Here is a 19292-nt window from a genome sequence, read left to right on the forward strand (position 1 = left end):
TAGCTCAAAGTGGGCTAGATGAAACAACGATCCGGTGGATCCACAGTTGGCTACAGAATTGGACTCAAAGAGTGCTTCTCAATGGGATCTTCTCAAACTGGGGGGAGGTAATGAACAGGGTACCGCAGGACTCAGTCCTGGGCCCAGTGCTCTTCAACATTAATGACTTGGAGGAGGAGGTGCAGGGAATGCTGATCAAATTTGCAGATGACACAAAATTGGGCGGGATAACTAATACCCTGGAAGACAGAAACAAAATTCAAAGTGATCTTGATAAGACTGGAGCGCTGGGCAGAAAACAACAGAACGACATTTAATAGGGATAAATGCCAAGTTCTGCACCTAGGAAAAAGAAACCAAATGCACAGTTACATGATGGGGGATACGTGGCTCAACAACACTACAAGCGAGAAGGATCTTGGAATTGTTGTAGATCACAGGCTGAATATGAGCCAACAATGTGATGTGGCTGCAAAAAAGGCAAATGCTCTTTTGGGCTGCATTAATAGAAGCATAGCTTCCAAATCCCGGGAAGTACTAGTTCCCCTCTACTCAGCACTGGTTAGGCCTCATCTGGAGTACTGTGTCCAGTTCTGGGCACCACACTTGAAGAAGGATGCAGACAAACTGGAGAGGGTTCAGAGGAGGGCAACAAAGATTATCAGGGGACTAGAAACAAAGCCCTAAGAAGAGAGACTGAAAGAACTGGACATGTTTAGCCTTGAGAAGAGAAGACGGAGGGGAGATAAGATAGCGCTCTTCAAGTACTTGAAAGGGTGTCACAGAAAGGAAGGACAGCATCTCTTCTCGATCATCCCAGAGTGCAGGACACGGAATAATGGGCTCAAGTTACAGGAAGCCAGATTCCGGCTGAACATCAGGAAAAAACTCCTTACTGTTAGAGCAATATGACAATGGAACCAATTACCTAGGGAGGTAGTGGGCTGTCCCACACCGGAGGCATTCAAGACAAGGCTGGACAGCCATCTGTCAGGGATGCTCTGACCTGGATTCCTGTATTGAGCAGGGGGTTGGACTCGATTGCCTTGTAGGCCCCTTCCAACCCTACTATTCTATGATTCTATGATTCTGGAGTGATGATGGTTGGATGTGCTCTTGTAAGAACCGGATCCAGAGGGCACTGGATATCCTTGTGTTGCAGGAATAAAATACCTGCCAGTCAGTGGAATACACTGGCCGTGTGTCCGATTTTATAGAGGACAGTCCTCTATTTGAAGGGCTGTCCAGTCCAGGTTCAGTTTAAAGTTACAGAGCCATAAAAAAGCAGATCAGATCAGGGGCCTTAAAGCTGTCTGTCAAAAGTCTAACCCTGGACAGCAGACTGAGCAGGCACACAGGTCTCCTGGTCATAGTCTTCACCACTATGGTGAGATGTATTGTATTCCTATTTAAACTGTAGCAATTATTTCTAAGTTTGCATCTATATATAATTAGCATATAAAAATGTAAAGCAAATCTGTGTCCTCTTTTTTGATGATGCATAAACGGCCACCCTACAGTGGAAGCATGCACATAGGATGGCAGATTCACCCATCCAAGATAACAAGAGTCAGAAGAAGCCAGAACATGAAGGGTTAGAATGGTATCACTAGTCAGTCCAGGAATTGCACAAGAAACCTACATTTCAGTCTAATTGGTGAAGTATACATGCACGCACAAAATCAGACAAAATCATGTTGCCTGGTTAGGGCATCCCCTCATTTCTGGAGGAGGGAGAAACCAAATGTTTCATGTGATCTCCTCGTCACAGTAGGATGGTGGGGGTCAGCTAAAGGACAACAGCCGTTGTGGGAAGGGATTTACTACAGCACAACTGGAACCTGTAGGTCTGGGATTGCAAGGTGTGTTGGGCAAGTTCTTCCCTTGAAAACCAGTTGAAGAAACTGAAACTTAAAGGCGAAAGGATAGAAGTATAGCAAAATGGACCAAATTCTTCCCTGACTCCAAACTCCCCTGGTGCAGAGGGGACCAAAATCTTTTGGACTACAACTTCCAGAAGTCCTAGCCAGCATGGCCAATAGTCTGGGATTATGGGAGTTGTCGTCCAAAACATCTGGAGGACATCTGGTTGTCTACCCCTGCTCTAGTGCATCCCGGTGTAACTGGGCTGCCTGCCTCATGAACTTGGCCTGTATACTGCCCAGCACTGCGAAATAACTCCATTCCCCATAGGCAGACAAATTAAATGAGATATCTTAATGCAAGCTGCCAGAGGCAAAGAAATCCGAAGGTGATGCTGATGGAACCTTTTTAGACATTATTGTGCGTTGACTCTGATCTAATTCACAGAGGAGGAGTGCTGAAATGATGATTTCATGCGGGATCCCACATAGTTTTCAGATTTGCTTCCAGAGCTGTCTGAAACCAGGTTCCATTGAAAGATCCCCAAATACCTGTCCTTGTATAATATTTCTATCCAAATAAGGACACTCCTCTAGACAGGGGTGGAGTGGAGTGGAGTGGAGTGGAGTGAGGGCTCACAGGCTGGAAGCGTGGGGTCGTTTTGATTAGCAGGGAGGACAATGTCATCTGCCACCGCCACCATTCCCCCACCCCCGCCAGACTTCCCTGTTCCCTCTGAGCTTAGTTTCAGTTCTCACAATAGCTGGGGTTGGGGAGGAATGGATTTTCCCAGCAACAATTTATTGCTGTGACCTATCCCTGTCCTAATGCAAAGTATTTTGGAGTGGCTTGGTTTTGAATGGGCAGTTAAGACCCATTAGATTTACAAAATACCTGCTCCTGGTGGAGATGAAAACTCAACCTAAAACCAGGTTGTTGATATGGATCAATATAGCTGCCTGCATTTTTGGACTCTCCATGGGGGTGTGCCTATGGGGACTGGCATGACGAGTGCCTGCACTTCAAAATGTAACACTACACCACTGCCTCTAGATCAGCATAGAGGAGTCGTCTCATGAGCCGTTGCTCTGCCACATTTATGATTCTCCAAATTCCCTTGTGTAATGCCAGGTTCCTGCTCAGTCTCCAGCTCCAGTTCTGATTCTAGCTTCACTGTCCCCCATTTCAGCAGCAGGTCTACGGCTTCCCCATCTGAACGGCGCAATTCTTCCAGGGGGTAAATGTTCACAATCTCTTCTTTGTCCTTCTCAATGGGGCACAGAAGACAGAAAGGAAAGCTCTTACACCATGAATGTGGCAGATGCTTCTGAAGGCCTGGAGGCAGCTCATATCTCTGTGCAGGACCCTTCCTGCTTTGTCGCAGGGAATTCTCTCCAACCTCTGCTTTGTAAGATGACAAGTGGCTGAGCAGTCCACGCTCCCGCAGGGTGCCTTGAAAATAATGACAGAGCAACTTAGAAGAACCATGCACTGTGGAAAACGGGAGCGTGGGCGTTAGGTATTTCTGCCTTCCAAAGCTTACCTCACTAGCACAGCCACTTCACGTCTTACCCGTTCATTTATAAGGGCCCCCAAGGCAGTTTACAACATCAAAACAAGCAGTCCAAATCAATACGTTAAACTACAAAACCAGAGAACATTAAACAAGCAAATAAAACTAATCCACAAGCAGGCCAGAATTAAAACAGGTCAAAGGCCTGGGGGAACTAATGTGTCTTGGAAAGGAAAGGTTCCTCCTGTGCAAGCACTGAGTCATTGCTGACTCCTAGAGGGACGCCGTTTGCGCTGGCATTTTCATGGCAGACTATAGCGGGGTGGTTTGCCATTGCCTTCCCCAGTCGTGACTACCTTTCCCCCAGCAAGCTGGGTACTCATTTTACCGACCTCAGAAGGATGGAAGGCTGAGTCAACCTGAGCCGGCTACCTGGGACCCAGCTTCTGCTGGGATCGAACTCAGGTCATGGGGAGAGTTTCAGTTGCAATACCTCCTGCCTAAAAAGCATTAACGAGAGGGCCAATCTAATGTCACTTAAGAGGGAGATCCACAGTCGGGGGCGGGGGCATCACAAGTGAGAAGACCCTGCCCTGTGTTTCAGCCAAACATATGTCTCCTGGTGGAGGAATCCAGCACAGTAATGCCCCCATTGCTGGAGAGCTGTGAGAAAGCAACCTTCAAAGCAAAATGACCTTTACAGAGCTTTCAAGACAAAGGGTAGAATCCAACTAAAGTCCTACTTAGGGTAGACCCACTGAAATGAATGGACTTAAGTTAGTTATGACTAACTTAAGTCCTATTCATTTCAGTAGGTCTACTCTAATTATGACTCTAGTTGGATTCTACCCAGCATTTTAGGATGGCATGTTCTTGTGCCAAAATTGTCACAACCACTACAATAATAATCACAGCGGCTATCTCAAAAGGCTTCCCATCTCCACCTGGCATCCATTTGTGTGACAACAAACATGGACACTACCAGTTCTTCTGCGTTCTGATTGTTCTCCTGTGGTGATGAAAGATCATTACAAACAGTTAACAATGGAAGTCCCAGCGCACTCATCTGGAGCTGAGAAAAGAGAGGCAAAACTATCAAAAAGAAGTAACCTGTGGCTTCCTCACCTGAGACTGTGTTCTCCAAGAAGAAGGCCAGGAATCCAGTTATAAAGGCTGGAACCATCAACAGAGAAAGGAGAAAGAGGTCCACAGGGATCCAACCTGCGGAGAAAGCATCACAGTTACCTTAGAAATGCGATTACCTGTTGCCTTGCATACAACATCCCTCTAAGTCAATCCAACAGAACCTTCGAGAATAATCAGTTGTAACTGGAATGGATCAAATATGTATTTCTGCAAAACATTTCTGAACTGAATTAAATAGTCATCGTTGTTTCATAAATCTTGTGTGCACCCTGTTTACAGCACACTATAATCTGGGTGATAGAAGCTCATCTATTAGAAATACTGGACATAGGGTATCATGGATTTATTATTTATTTCTGCTCAGAATTTCTCCCTTGCCTTTCCATAACAATATGATCAGGTCTTTTTACCTTTTAAAAATAGTAAAATACCATGGAGCAGCAGCAGCAAGAATAAAATAGCAGAGATGAATCAGAACAAATAAGAAAAGAAAAGCACTTGTATTTACAAAGTAGGATAAGGGTCCAGGAAATAACACCCTCTTTAGGTGCTCAAAAAGCTGCCACCTAAGTACTGAAAGAAAGCTACAAGCTAAAAGGTAAAAGCCTGGTAGAATAAAAAGGTCTTCACTCAACAATGCCTAACTGAGTTGTTGCCTGATAGGAGTTGCAGTCCAACACATCCGGAAGGCACCAGGTTGGGGAAGGCTGCACAGTTCTATCATTTATCCTGCAGAATGTGCTCTTTCAGGCTTTCCCTCTTCCCACCGCCTGAGCATGCCAGTCTCCATTCTCAGCACCTGTAGCCAGAGACCCTGGCGTAGTGAATAGCCACTTCGGAACCAGCAGTCCCATGAACATGGTGAAACCCACAATGAAGATGTTCCTGCCGGAGTCAATGTCTGTGTACTGGAAGTAGGAGACACCAGTGCCCACGGCCACACTGTACGTCATGCATAGCACTCCTCCTGCGGATAGCAAGGGAGACAGAAGGAGGACAACAAAGCAGCAGAACTGAACTGAACTGAAGTGCACCCTCACATATTCAGAAGGGCTGGGGTTGCCATGGGTGATTCAGAGGGCAATGATAAATTCCATAATTACCTCATAGTTTCTCCTTTGATGTTGTTGGCTTAGAGCAGATGGCACTAATTCATCTCTCCAATATGTATTATAAAACTGATGGCCAAGTGAAATGTCCCAATCTGGGGACAGGGAGATGTAAGAAGGAAAGGAAAGGAGGTGTTTATTACCATGAATTCCCAGAGGGATGGTGGTAAGGAGTCCCATGAGCCGGGGAGACAGGCCCAACAGTACACACGCCAATGCGCCAACCCACACTGACCGGAGTGAAGTTGCCTGGATATAGGAAACAGGATATAAGAGAGCTTGTCCCTGCAAAGCCATATCCCTACTGAAATGGCTGGGAGTCTCCTCCTTGCATCTTCACCCCACAAGTCTCTCTGCATTCCACAGTGTGACAAAGAGGGAACTGCACCGCATGGAGAAAACAGGCGGAAAACCTAGGAAAATTCTAGAATTCTAGGAAAACCTAGAATTCTAGGAAAACCTAGAATTAACGCCTCCGTTGGAGAACTGACTTCTCAGCATATTTCATTCTCTTATGTGGGAAACCATTCACTTAGTCACACTGAAGACAGACTTACTTTGGCCTGCTCCATTTTCCCCCTCACTTGAAGGGGGACATCGGACATGTTGCCAAGTCAACTTATGGATGGACAGAGTCCACACAGCAGCTCTTCCCAGTGCTCAAATTATTGGGGGGAGGGGTGTCAGTAGTTGGGGGGACAAATGAAATCCACATGCCCCACCTAGGACTCCTTCAGTTATAGCCAAATCATGCTCCCCCAGAGCTTCCTAAAAAAAGTAGTGAAGGAGGCAGTCACAAAAGATGATCAGGGGACTGGAAACAAAGCCCTATGAAGAGAGACTGAAAGAACTGGGCATGTTTAGCCTTGAGAAGAGAAGACTGAGGGGAGATAGGATAGCGCTCTTCAAGCACTTGAAAGATTGTCACAGAGAAGGCCAGCATCTCTTCTCGATCATCCCAGAGTGCAGGACATGGAATAATGGGCTCAAGTTACAGGAAGCCAGATTCTGGCTGAACATCAGGAAAAACTTCCTGACTGTTAGAGCAATACGACAATGGAACTAATTTCCTAGGGAGGTGGTGGGCTTTCCCACACTGGAGGCATTCAAGACGAGGCTGGACAGCCATCTGTCAGGGATGCTCTGACTTGGATTCCTGCATTGAGCAGGGGGGTGGACTCGATGGTCTTGTAGGCCCCTTCCAACCCTACTATTCTATGAAAAAGTAAGAGAGCCAATCTCCCATGGGCTCTCCTCTTCCTTCGTAATGAACACCAACTATATTCCCTGTGACTTCATTTTGCCTTAATTTAGAACTTCCCATGTTTCTTCAACAGAAGTTACTCTGGAAGGAAAAGACTGCTTATTTTCCTCTTCAGACTTTCTAACCCATTTAGCATTGCTGCTGAAGGCAACCATCACTTCCTCATTCAGAAAGGATAGCTGCCAGAAGAGGAAAAGCTTCAATGTGGTGAGAAGGAGGCTGTAAGGATGATGTAGCATCCTCAGCACCACCACCACCTGTTTACAGGTTGTATTGCCCCGGCTATGGGCATCGACCTCTTAATTTAGAGGTGCCAAGATAGTGATAAATCAGATCCATAGGTTTACTTACAAGGAGTAACTTTATTGAGTAACTTACAGCACGCAGGCGTACCCAATGGTTGGATCAGACAGCTTCTCTGAACCACGAGCCATGGGGTACAATAGGTTTTATACAATACATGTTAGCAATGAGGCAACATAACAGCAGCAAGCGCTCCCTAGCATTCATTCCCAGCATGGAGTAACAGATTTGGTTCTCAGCACAGCCACCTGCATCTCAGCATAAACACATAACTTCACTTCCCAGGCATGGCCTGATAAGGCCTTCTAGCATTCATTAGTATGGAATGTATCGGCCTTTGACTCATCTTCACATGCTCAGAGGCTTACTAGCAAGGGAATTGCACCAATAATGAACTTAAGCAAGGCATTATGGATCTCTAGGCCCCTCTAACACTACAGGTGACTTGACTATGCTCCTGGAGCCAATACACAGGTCGTGAGCTCCCTCTCCTCCTAGGACAAGAACATGAAAAGCTTCAGCTTTGACCAGATGGGTAAAAAAATGAAAGAAGTGGGGTAAAGTAATACACATGTGTACCTCAGCAGGAGAACACATGTTTCACATATGCTTTCCCAGGTCCAGTCCCTGGCATTTCCAGGAAAGGGGGGCGGGTCTTGAGTCCTTCAGCTGCTGTCACTCAGAGCAGACTAACCTTCCCCAAGCTGTTGTCCCTTCAGATATTATGGATTATGACTCCCGTCATCTATCACACTTGGAAGAAGCCGATTATCTAGATCCATTTCAATCAGGCTTCAGGCCTGGGCATGGGACAGAAACAGCTTTGGATAGGGGTGAATGCTCCTCCCTTGTTCTCCTCGACCTCTCAGTGGCTTTCAATACCGTTGACCACAGTATCCTCCTGGACCACCTGGAGGGGCTGGGCATTGGAGACATCATATTACAGTGGTTCTGGTCCTTCCTCTCTGGCAGGTACCAGAGGGTAGCACTGGGAGAGGAGGTTTTGGACCTGTGGCCGCTCACTTGTGGGGTGCCACAGGGGTCCATCCTCTCCCCAATGCTATTTAACATCTATGTGAAGCTGTTGGGGGCTATCATCAGGAGGTTTGGGGTACAGTGTCATCAATATGTGGATGACACGCAGCTCTACCTCTCGTTTAAATCCTCACCAAGGTTGGCCGTAGAATCCCTGCCCAAGGGTCTGGAGATGGTGGGTGGATGGATGGGGAGGAATAGGCTGAAGCTGAACCCTGACAAAACCAAGGTGCTTTTGGTGGGAGACAAGAGGAGGTTGCGGGATGTCTACCTGGTGTTGAATGGGGTATGGCTACCCTTGAAAGACCAGGTCTGCAGCCTATGGGTCATTTTAGACTCCCAGCTGTCCATGGAGACTCAGGTGTCAGCTGTGAGCCAGGCAGCACTGTACAAACTCCATCTGATATGGCAGCTGCGCCCCTACCTTCCCAACCATCTGCTCCCATTGGTAGTACATGCCCTGGTCTCTTCTCATCTAGACTAGTGTAATGCGCTCTACATAGGGTTAGCCTTGAAGACGGTTCGGAAGCTGCAGCTGGTGAATGCGGCAGCTCGCCTGATTAAAGGCAGCCACCAGTGTGATCACATCACTTTGGTGCTGAAGGAGTTGCACTGGCTACCCATTGTTTTCCAGGCCAAATTCAAGGTGTTGGCTTTGACCTTTAAAACCCTATACAGTTCCGTCCCAGCCTATCTCAAGGAGTGCCTCCAGCAATACCAGACAGGCCGCTCAACAAGACCAGCCTCTGATAGCCTTCTCTCTGTCCCATCAGCCAGGACAGCTAGGCTGGTGAGGATGAGGGAGATGGCCTTCTCTTTGGTGGCCCCCACTCTGGGGAACTCCCTCCCTAGGGAACTCCGCCATGCCCCTCTTTAATGAGCTTCTGCCATGCATTGAAAACTTGATTGTTCAGGCAGGCATTTGGGGTGGGTTAGGGTATTTTTAAAACAGGAAGTTTTAATGTTAATTTTACTGTTTTTTTGATGGTTGTACATCGCCCAGAGTGGCCAGGTGACCGGCCAGATGGACGATTAAGAAATTTAATAAATTAAATTAAATTAAAAAATCATCCCCAATCACTAGATGTGCTGGCTGGGCAATGTAGTTCAAAACATCTAGGAGGACACAAAGTAGGGGAAGGCTGGAGCAGACAGAACTGAGCTAGATAGATCAATTCTCTGACTCAGTATAAGGTAAGTCCATATGTTAATGTGGGATTGTGAAGGCTTAGGTCAGGGGTGGGCTGTCAGGTTTCCCTTTGCCCCCACTGATCTTCAAACGTGAAATCAAACACAGACAAGAGGCTTCAATCTACAGCTTTTAATTCCATTACCACAAAGGGTCATACAGATGCAAATTCTCAGTGACTCTCAGTCTTGAAGGAAATGCCTTCAGAGGGTTGCCCACCGTTTGAAAGAAGGCAGGCTTACTAGCCTAATTTAAGGGGTGGTCTCTCTCTCTCTCTCTCTCTCTCTCTCTCTCTCTCGTGTGAGGCTTCTAAGTGCTGCTGTTCACGCAGGGCCAATCGGGAAGACCTCCTGAGTTCTGCCCCGGCCATCTCCCTCTTGGCTCTGCGTCTGCGCCTTGCTTCTATTAATTCAGATTTGCCAAACACCACCTCTCCCTGTTTGCTATCTCTAACGGGGGAGCGGGGTGAAGAGGGACCTTCCTCCAGCTGCACCTTTGAAACCTGAGGAGCCTGCCTCACCATCTCTGGAATAGCCTGGGAACATTCCTCCCCCATATCTGGCGGCTCTTTTTCAGACTCTGAACTGCTCTCCCACTCCCTGCGCTCAGAAGCACTCCTGACATGGGCAACATGTGACTGTCCAGATGTTTTGGCCTACAACTCCCATCAGCCCTAGCCAGCATAGTCAATAGTGAGGGAGAATGAGAGTTGAGGCCAAAACATCTGGAGAGCCACAACTTACCCACTCCTGGCTTAGGTCAAGACAATCCCTGAAACTGGGGCTCCCATGTCTATTTCTCTTTGAGGAGAGCTGCCTACAGGATCCTATGAGAGATCGCAGTGCCTACTCTGCATCTGCAAAAAAGAATCCCATAGCCCTGACCCATGCGCCATCCTACCTGGGTCAGACTGCCGGCACAAGCGTTGGGCATGCTGGATGCAGTTCCAGACACGCTCCCCAGCACAGCTGACAGGAGACTGCCGAGGCCCTCAGAACACAGCCCTCTGTTGCATGCATGCTGTGGCAGGGGTGGATCCCGGAGGGCCTTTCTGCACAGCAGGTAGCAGCCTATAGAATTCACACTTGCAGCAAGACCCATGGCAGCACCAATGCCCGTTGCATGGGGACTAAGTACCGGCCAGCCCTGCTCACCTGCAGAAGGGGGAGAGAGAGAGAGAGAGAGAGAGGAGAAGTGAAATCCAGACACCAGCCCAATGGAGGAAGAGAGTCTGGTTAGGCTGCATGCTACCTGGGTAAGGCACCTTGAGCCATGGGGACTGCAGGGTGACATTGCTGAGGATCAAGTGGCGGGTGGAAGGATGCAATATGTCCCAAGGGGTTGGAACAGGTCTCAGAATCCCACAGACAAGCCAGATCCCAGAAAATGGCAGCAGAACCTACAGGAACACAAAGGGAAAGTGAGAAGGATCTATCTACCTCATGTTACTTTCCCTGGACCCATCTGTATAATGCCAATGGACACCACCTTGGAAGGCACCGGATTCTCCTTTGTTAGAAGTGTTCAAGCAGAGGCTGGATGGCCACCCATCAGAGATGTTGTTGCAGTGGGTTTCCTGCAGCTGCAGCAGCAGATGGTGGACTAAATGACCTTTGAAGCCCCTTCCCACTCTATGGTTCTACAAGCCTCCTCAGCTATTTCAGCCTCAAGGATGTTAATCAGTCCAGATCATGTTTCATTTATTTGGAGATAGGCCACACATACACACACACACACACACACACACATAGTGCTGGGGTTTGGCTTTGGAAAAGTAGAGTGGCACCAGCACACCTCAAAGGAGGGCCCTGCAGGAACCCCACGAAACAGACATCTGAAGAGGGTAAGCACTGCCTCCTTGAACACGAGAGACTGTGGACATAGCTACCACTACACACATCAATTCCCTATTAGTTTTATCCCTACTCTCCCACTGCCACAGAACTATAAATCTTCCCATTGGCAATGGAATTAATGATCTTTGAGCCAGTTTACATCTGTGGTATAGATATGCCCAGAAGCCCCATGGAATTGGAGGAACCAGCCTCCTCATGGCTGTGTCCCCCAGACACCTTTTCTGGTGCCCACTGAGGTACCCCACCTGTCTCACTTTAAAAAAAAAAAAAAATTAACAAATTACACTTTAATGTCTACAACTTCTTATCATTACTATGGGCCAGCTGCAGAGGTAACCAGCTCCTGTGCTAGATTAAGCCATGCCATATTTCTCAGCTCAGAGCTTTAGAGATACAGGAGATGCTGGGGTGGGCAGCGACACATAGACAGTAGAGAAGGGGATTGTGACTGACTGGTATCTGATGAATTCATACCGAAAACATGTGCAGGGCTGGGACCCCCGATCTTAGGCCCTTGGCCTGGCTCTGCTGGCAGAGGGGCAGTCGACAAGAAGCAAGGTGCTGCGACAGCAAAACACTCAGTGACACAAGCCTAAAAGAGATGGAAAGTGGGTGATATTCAGCAAAGCCCTGCCATAGGCACAGGGCACTCCATCTTAAGAAGGTGTGCACATAGCAGGTGCTGTTGGAATAGCACTGCTCCAAGAGGTCTTTTGGTTGAACTGAAAGACTCAGAATAGATATTCCCTTCCCTCATACAACCTAGCCCAGGATTCTGTTCCCATTTCCATCTTCATGCTTCCCAGGGAAAATCTGGGAAAAGAACAATGTATTCTTGATAGGGATGCCAGAAAAATCTGCAATGGATTCAAATGGGTTCAGATTTCTATGAATCTGACCTGCAGACTGTGAACCAGCTTTTTCCAAGTCACGCAGATTCTGCAGATTTGCACATTGGTTTGTTACTGGGGGTGTGTGTGTGTGTGTGTGTGTGCAAATTTGCATTAGCACAAGTGGAACAAATTTCTTGTAAATTCCTTTAAAAAATCTGATTCCGTCAATGAGTGGACAACAGAAAGAAAGAGGCCTGACATTCCATGAAACACAGGCAGAACAGATTTAACAACATCTATAAATCCCTAAGCCTTGGAATTCTCCATCCCAGCACTGGTAATATTAGAGCAGAAACAAGTAAAGAAATGCAAATAACCAAAATGTGAAATTCTGTACGTTTCAGAATTTGTACTTTGAAAGAAATGGCAAACATCAAAGCTGTACTTATTTTTCATGAGGAGGAACTCAGATTCTGAAACTGCAAAGTCTGGAGCTTCACTCCCAAAGTTCTAGGTTTTGTGGGACTCAAGAGCTTTTGCCTCCATTTGAATTAGGATCTGGGAAAGTCATTGTGTTTTGAACATGTCTGAATTTCTGATTTCAGCACTAATATGCCTAGCTTCCTTCAGAGGCTTCTGTTTCAAAAACTTGAAACAGAGTAGCTGGAGCTCCCCACCCAAACAGAGCTCTCTCCCCACCTCCACTCCCTCGTATTTATTTAAAATTGTTTATTTAAAATTATTTGTAGGCCACTTTTAGGGTAGAACTCTTAGAGTACCCCTTGCTGCTGGGTGATACTTGAGATGGGCACCTAAGCTCTTCTGAAGAGAGCTAGCAATACGAGTTTACAAGAACATACAGCAGAGCTACTCCCCAGTTCTCAGAGCAGAGAAGAGCAGCAGGCCTGTATGCTGACAGTCCAATGACAGACAGGCTTGGAGCCAGAACCATAGGCCCACAGCGATGGGCAATCCACCCGCAGGCCCCGGACACCCCCAAAGCTAGCTGCACCAGAGCCGAAACTAGCACCGCACCAGACACCTGGGGAAAAAGTGAGAGAGAACAGGATTAAATTCTAAGCCTCATTACCTGCCTCCTCAGGGCTACTGAGGAGGCAGGTAATGGCAGGGCTGGCCCCATCCTCTTTGTTTCATGCAGGCAAGCAGGACCAGCTCTACCATCAGGCAGGGTGAAGCGGCCACCTCAGGCAGCAGATTTGGGGCATCACAACAGGGTAGCAAATTCTTAGTTGCTGAATTTGCTGCTATTGTATTTTTACTGGCAGTGATGGGGAGAGGTGCATTGGGGATTTTCAATCTCAGGTGCCAAAATAACTTGGCTGGCTTGAGGTAATATGCACCTTGACTTTCATGGGCATGGGAGATCACTGTTTGCTGCCCTGCCTCCAGCAGAAAAATATCTTGTGCCAGCCCTGCAGGCAAGGTGGATTGAGAGGCACAGGGGAGCGCTATGGTGGGACCGGGAAAGATGGCAAAGCAGGCAAAAGAAGAGTCTGCCAATTTCCTCATCCCTTTGCCACAATATGGCGGTGGATGCCTTTGCCATGTGCCATGGCGGCAATAGGACATGTCATATCCTGTCCCAGCTTCAGTAGCACCATGATGTCTGTACTACCACTTTGCTGGTATCTCATGTTCAAAGTGACTTAAGATGCGGGGTCTTCCTGGTATCTGCTCCCGCCACCCATGCCAGCCTCTCTGTATCGAGTTGAACCGTTCAAAGTGACCAACCTCACAGAATAACTGATCCCAGTTTCTTGTGTTTTCACACTCTGGCCCAATGCATACATCAGGGGCTCCAGTGCCTGGAAGGGAGGGAAGGACAGATGTATGTGATATATAACAGCTATGTGTAAATTCAGGCTAATGCTAAGCAGACACTGAAATAAAGAAGGCAACAAGTAGAGGCAGAAGATCCCAGAATTCAGGTTAATAAGAACATAAAAATATAAGATCTTGGATCACACCAAGGTCCATCTAGTCCAGCATTCTGTTCACACTGTGGCCAACCAGCTAATAAGCAGATTGAAGGTATCATGAAACTGAATAGCAGAACTCACCACCCCTGGATGGAAAGCTGTTGCATGGGGTTTGCAAGGATTCTAGAGCAGAGGTGGGCAACTTTAGGCAGGTGGGGGCCAATTTCCAGTCCATGGACTCCCCTGGGAGCTGCACTTCTGCCGCTGCATGGCCTTGCAGTGGCAAACAGAATTGGTGGTTTGCTGCCGAAATGTGTTGGCACACCACTACAGAGACTCAAAAGGGCCACATTTACATGAAAACAAGCAAAATTTGGCACTATGTGTCCACAGTGGTTTGCTGCTGCATTTCAGCAGCAAACCAGGTTTTTCTGCTGCTACAATGGTGAATTTCAGCAGTGAGTGGCGGGGGGTGGGGGGAGACAGAAGCAGGGGAAGTAGCTGCACGCTCAAAGCCACAAGGAGCTGCATGTTGCCCACCCCGGTTCTAGAGAAAGATATGGAGGTGAGGAAGAAAGCGGATCAAGGACTGGAAGTCCAAACACTAGTGGCAAACATAAAGCATCCCTTCAGCCACCTAAATGTACAAGAGAGACATTTGGAATGGAGGACAACTGAAGGGTGGGGGGCACATGACAGAGAATGATGAAAGGACTGGAGAGGGTGAGTGCAGAGCAGGGATGGGCAACATGTGGACCTCCACATGGTCTGGCCTACAACTCCCATCAGCCTTAGCCAGCATAGCCAATGGTGAGGGAGTTGTAGGACAAAACATTGCCCACCCCTGGTGTAGAGAAATGTCTCTCTCACACACAAAACTGGGACTTAGGGTCATGCAATGGAACTGAATAGCAGCTGGTTCAGGACAGCCAAAGGAAGGACGTCACACTACATATGGGATTTGCGTGGCTAAATGTTGCTGCAATGGCCACAGTGGCATGGATGGCTCTTAAAATCTATGGTAGCCTGGGTTTATCAGTGCCTACTAACCATGGCAGTTAAGTGGAACCTCCAGGATCAGAGGCAGCATACCATGAATTGCCCCAGGCTGGCGGCAAAACACAGGAGATAGCTATGACCTCCCTGCCTTGCTTGTGAGCTATTTGAAAGGCACACAGTTGGCTACTCCTGGAGACAGAAGGCTGGACTAGATGGCCATTGCACTGATCCAGCAAGGCACGTTATGCCCCCTTGATCTGAGATGACTGTACTTATTTTTGGAATATATGATCCAATGCCAAGAGATGCAGTCATGGTGCAGTCAAGCAGAAGCCACTGGTGGCTGGTTCCCACCATGTGATATAAACCCTTGCTGGATCCAACGCTCAAAGAAAGTGGCACTTGGAACCTTGCCATCTTTGCCCTGTGATTATAATGCCCTGTGCCCAGTGGCTGTAGCCCATAACTCACTGTTTTCTTTCGAACGGTGTATGGGAGCCATATGTTGAGTCAGTACCATGGCTGGGATAAGGAACTCAAAAGATGGAGCCTGCACCAGTGGCAACCTGCAGAGATGACAAAAGGGAAATCATGCTGCAAGGAATGGAAAGAGCCTAAGGTCAGGGTAGGCAACCTGGGGTTCTCTTGATGTTTTGGACTACAGCTCCCATAATCCCTGACCGTTGGCCATGCTGACTGGGGCTTCTCAGTGGCTGTTCCCAGGCTGTGGAACTCCCTGCCAAGGCAGGTGAAGTTGGCTACCTCTCTGCTGTCCTTCTGCTGTCAGACAAAGACATTTTTATTCAAGCAGGCCCTTGGCATGCAAGCAGATCTGCTGGGTTGAGAGGTGTTTTTATTCTCTTATTGTTGTGTTTTTAATTGTGTTTTACTATATTTATTTTATTATTGTTTTAATGAAGTTATTATTATTACATTTATATCCCGCCTTTTCTCCTCTTTCAAGGAACTCAGGGCGTCATACATGATCCTCCTTCTCTCCATATTATCCCCACAATAACCTTGTGAGGTAGGTTAGGATGAGAGTCAGTGACTGGCACAAAGTCACCCAGTGATCTTCATAGCCAAGTGGAGACTAGAGCCTGGATCTCCCGCGTCCCAGTGCAACACTCTAACCACTACACCACACTGTCTATTGTATGTATCTATGATTGTAGAAGTTGTATGTATCTATGATTGTAAGACACTTTGAGTACCATTTTCTTGGTAGAAAGGTGGGGTACAAATCAAATCAATCAACAAACCAATCAGTTATGGGATTTGTAGTCCAAAACATCTGGAGGGAACCTAAGAGAAGGAACTTTTAGCCAGAGACCATATAGAACTAGACATTTCCTAGAACACTAAACCCCCAAACCTTTCTCTGGTTAGACTTCAAAGCTACAAGACTAACCTAAACTGACTCCCTGGCAATAAGGCCCCTCCCCACTGCAAGCCAGGTTGTGGGATTCTGAGGGGTCATGGATTGCCCACAGCTAGCTTACCTGGTACCCAGCCCACACTGTAAGGCTGTGGAGATGCCACAGGCAAAGAGGTTGCGTGCCAGAAGCTCATCCCAACGAGGAGTCCCACTCAGCTCTTCATGTGGGAGGGTGGTGATGAAGAGAAAGTAAAAGATGCAGAGAAAAGATACCTGGACGAGGAGATGCTGATAGGGGGGAAGGAACAGCAGGTTGGAGTGAGCCTTGAACATCGCCCAGCCACCTGTGCCTAGATCCGAGCCCAGAAGATGGTACGGCACACCCAGGCCTGGTGGTGTCTCCCAGAGAGCCACAATCTGACACAGGGATTCTTGCCCCACTCGCACCGCTATGCAGCTAATATCTTCAGTCAGCCCCACAGCTCCACTTTTAACCCATCCCTAGCAGTACATATCAAAGTACAGCAGCCACACAGCTCTCGAACCCTCAGTGTTTCTCATCTCACTGACGTCCTGAGACCTTGACCCTGGACTGATACTGAGCAGTCAGGATCCTGGAGTCACACCCCTGCATGGCCCCATACCTCACCACCAGAAACTGGACCTTTGCCCGTTCGTCACTACCCTTTATCACAAGATGGTCCCCTTTTCTACAGGATGTGATTCTTCCCAGGTGCTGAGCTACTTCCCAGCAACCTAACTCACCTGCAAGGCCAACAAGCAGCTCAGGGGCCAGGGAGGCAATTTGGGTCCCGAATGAACACAGGGAAGGATGCTCTGGGAAGCCCCGTTGGCTTTGTTCATGCTGTCAGCCTCTTCTTTTCTCTTTGTGCCGTGCTCCTGCCTGGAAAGCGGCCTAGCAACAGGATATATCTCCAGCTCCTCCCCTTCCTTTGTTTGCTCCCTTCGCTGGCAATGATATGTGCCTGAACTTCCACCTTTGGCCATGCCAGGCCACCAACTGTTAGCCATTAACTTGGCTTGTCCAGTAACAAGCCCCTTGTGCTGGAAGGGGAAAGGCATGACTGAGCAGAGGTGAAACCTGAGCAGGCTGGATTCATTTGCAGCCGTGCTCTGCGGGCCAGGCCTGAACTCCTAGGCAGCAGCATCAACCTATTTGCATAAAGTATCCCCCATTTCATTGTATGCCAACTTAATTTTGCTACTTCTCATACAGGTCGAGGTAAAACACAGTCAAGGAGAGAAAAAGAGAACTGGCCGGGTGGGAAAAAGAGCTTAGATTAGCCAGTTTAAAACTGTCAAGGAGCAATTAGGATGGCCATTTATGAAACGCTCAAAAGAGAGAAAATGCATTACCAAAAAAAAAAAAAAAAAGAGGACAAAAAAGGACACACATTTGCAAAAGCTGATTAATATGGCTAGATGCAAATTTATAAATGATTATTATAATTTAACCAGCATGTGGAAGACTGTGACGATGTGACCTATGTGCCTGCCTTTTCAGTCTGTTCAGATGCTAACTGTGGATGGACAATGGTTCTTATGGTTCTTTATCTTTAAATTGGGATTGGACTGGACACCCCTTGAAACAGAGGACTGTCCTCTGTAAAAAATAAAAGGACACATGCCCACCTTTGCTGTAAATGTTATGCTAAATTCCTCTTCTCTGGGTTCTGGTTTTTGCAGGATTCAAGAGATGGGCAAGATAGGGTGTTTCACTATACCTCTTGTATGGTATGGAGAGCCATTTCACACACACAAGACAAACCCAGGATTGCCACTGAGCATATACTCAGCATTTACTGCCAACCTTGGCCTCCTCAGACCAGCGTACCTGCACAATACATCACACATATTTTTTCTCATTTGCACAGTATATTTGTAGGTGTACATGTAAAGCATCTAAGGCAGCTGCTGGACGTTGTAATGGGTGAGGTGATCCTAGCACTCCTACTCCCAGGAGCCCAGTTCTCATGCATTAATGTAATCGTACCAATAGTAATAGTAATATATCTCCAAGGAGGTCAGAGTGGCATACAAGGTTTTTACCCAGCCATGTTCTTCTCACAACAATTGTGTGAGGTGGGTTAGGCTGAGCATTGGTTAAGTTCCCCCAGGGGGCTTCATGGCTGAATGTGGAGTTGAATCCTGGTCTGCCCAGGATTTTGAGGACCTATGAAGCTCTTCAACCATTGCCCTACACAGTGGACCTCAAGTATATATTCTCCATACCCTTCTTTCTTTCGGCCCCTGCACTCCCCCCGCCCCTCGCAAGCCAGCTGACTCAATCAGCCCTGACAAATGGCTGCACCACAATTCAAGGTTGTCAGAAAGCTTAAATGATCCAGATGACAGCAAGTGAGATGCTGAAGGGCCATGAATGCAAATCCTAAGATGAAAGACTGAGGGTGCAGATGCTGGGTTTAAAAACAATTAAGGAGAGATCATTTTCAAAATGTTCTAAAGCAGGGGTGTGGCCCCCAGCTGCTCCTGATGCTGTCTGTAAAGCTGGCAGGATTGCTCCCACTTTCCCCTGCACCCCAGCTGATCTACAGGATCTGACAGAAGGTGAAGAACAGTTTATTCTATTCATTGAGAACACAGCAAGAACCGATAAGACCTGTAGGCAGACTGATAACGAAAAATGTTTCTATTAGGAGAGAAGCAAGAGAAGTTCAAACCTCTTTTTTTCACAGGTTTTCAAATGGTTTGGATTGGCATCTGGTGCAGGTGGTTTAAATACTCTTGTTTACAGGAGTGCAAAAGAATGGACTACAATTTAGTCACTGACTAGAATGAGGATCAGATGAGAGTACCTACCAGCCGTACAGTTCTATGATAGC

At 47.5% G+C, this 19292-nt stretch overlaps 1 protein-coding gene across 1 annotated transcript; it reads right to left on the reverse strand.

Annotated features, from left to right (window-relative positions):
- Nucleotides 1–1028: 1028 nt before the first annotated feature.
- Nucleotides 1029–17810, reverse strand: SLC23A3 (solute carrier family 23 member 3). Its single transcript, XM_084805637.1, has 12 exons — nt 17194–17810; nt 16553–16716; nt 15522–15616; nt 13864–13937; nt 12972–13153; nt 11753–11870; nt 10674–10821; nt 10323–10576; nt 5775–5880; nt 5322–5489; nt 4502–4597; nt 1029–3315 (listed from the first exon to the last, which is right to left on the reverse strand). The coding sequence occupies exons 1-12, from the start codon at nt 17509–17511 to the stop codon at nt 2918–2920; spliced, it is 2121 nt and encodes a 706-aa protein (XP_084661763.1). The 5' UTR covers nt 17512–17810; the 3' UTR covers nt 1029–2917.
- Between the last annotated feature and the right edge of the window lie 1482 nt (nt 17811–19292).

Source organism: Heloderma suspectum, chromosome 1 (assembly GCF_057233095.1).
Source record: "Heloderma suspectum isolate Gila_16-S chromosome 1, 16-S_ref, whole genome shotgun sequence".
Classification (NCBI taxonomy): domain Eukaryota; kingdom Metazoa; phylum Chordata; class Lepidosauria; order Squamata; family Helodermatidae; genus Heloderma; species Heloderma suspectum.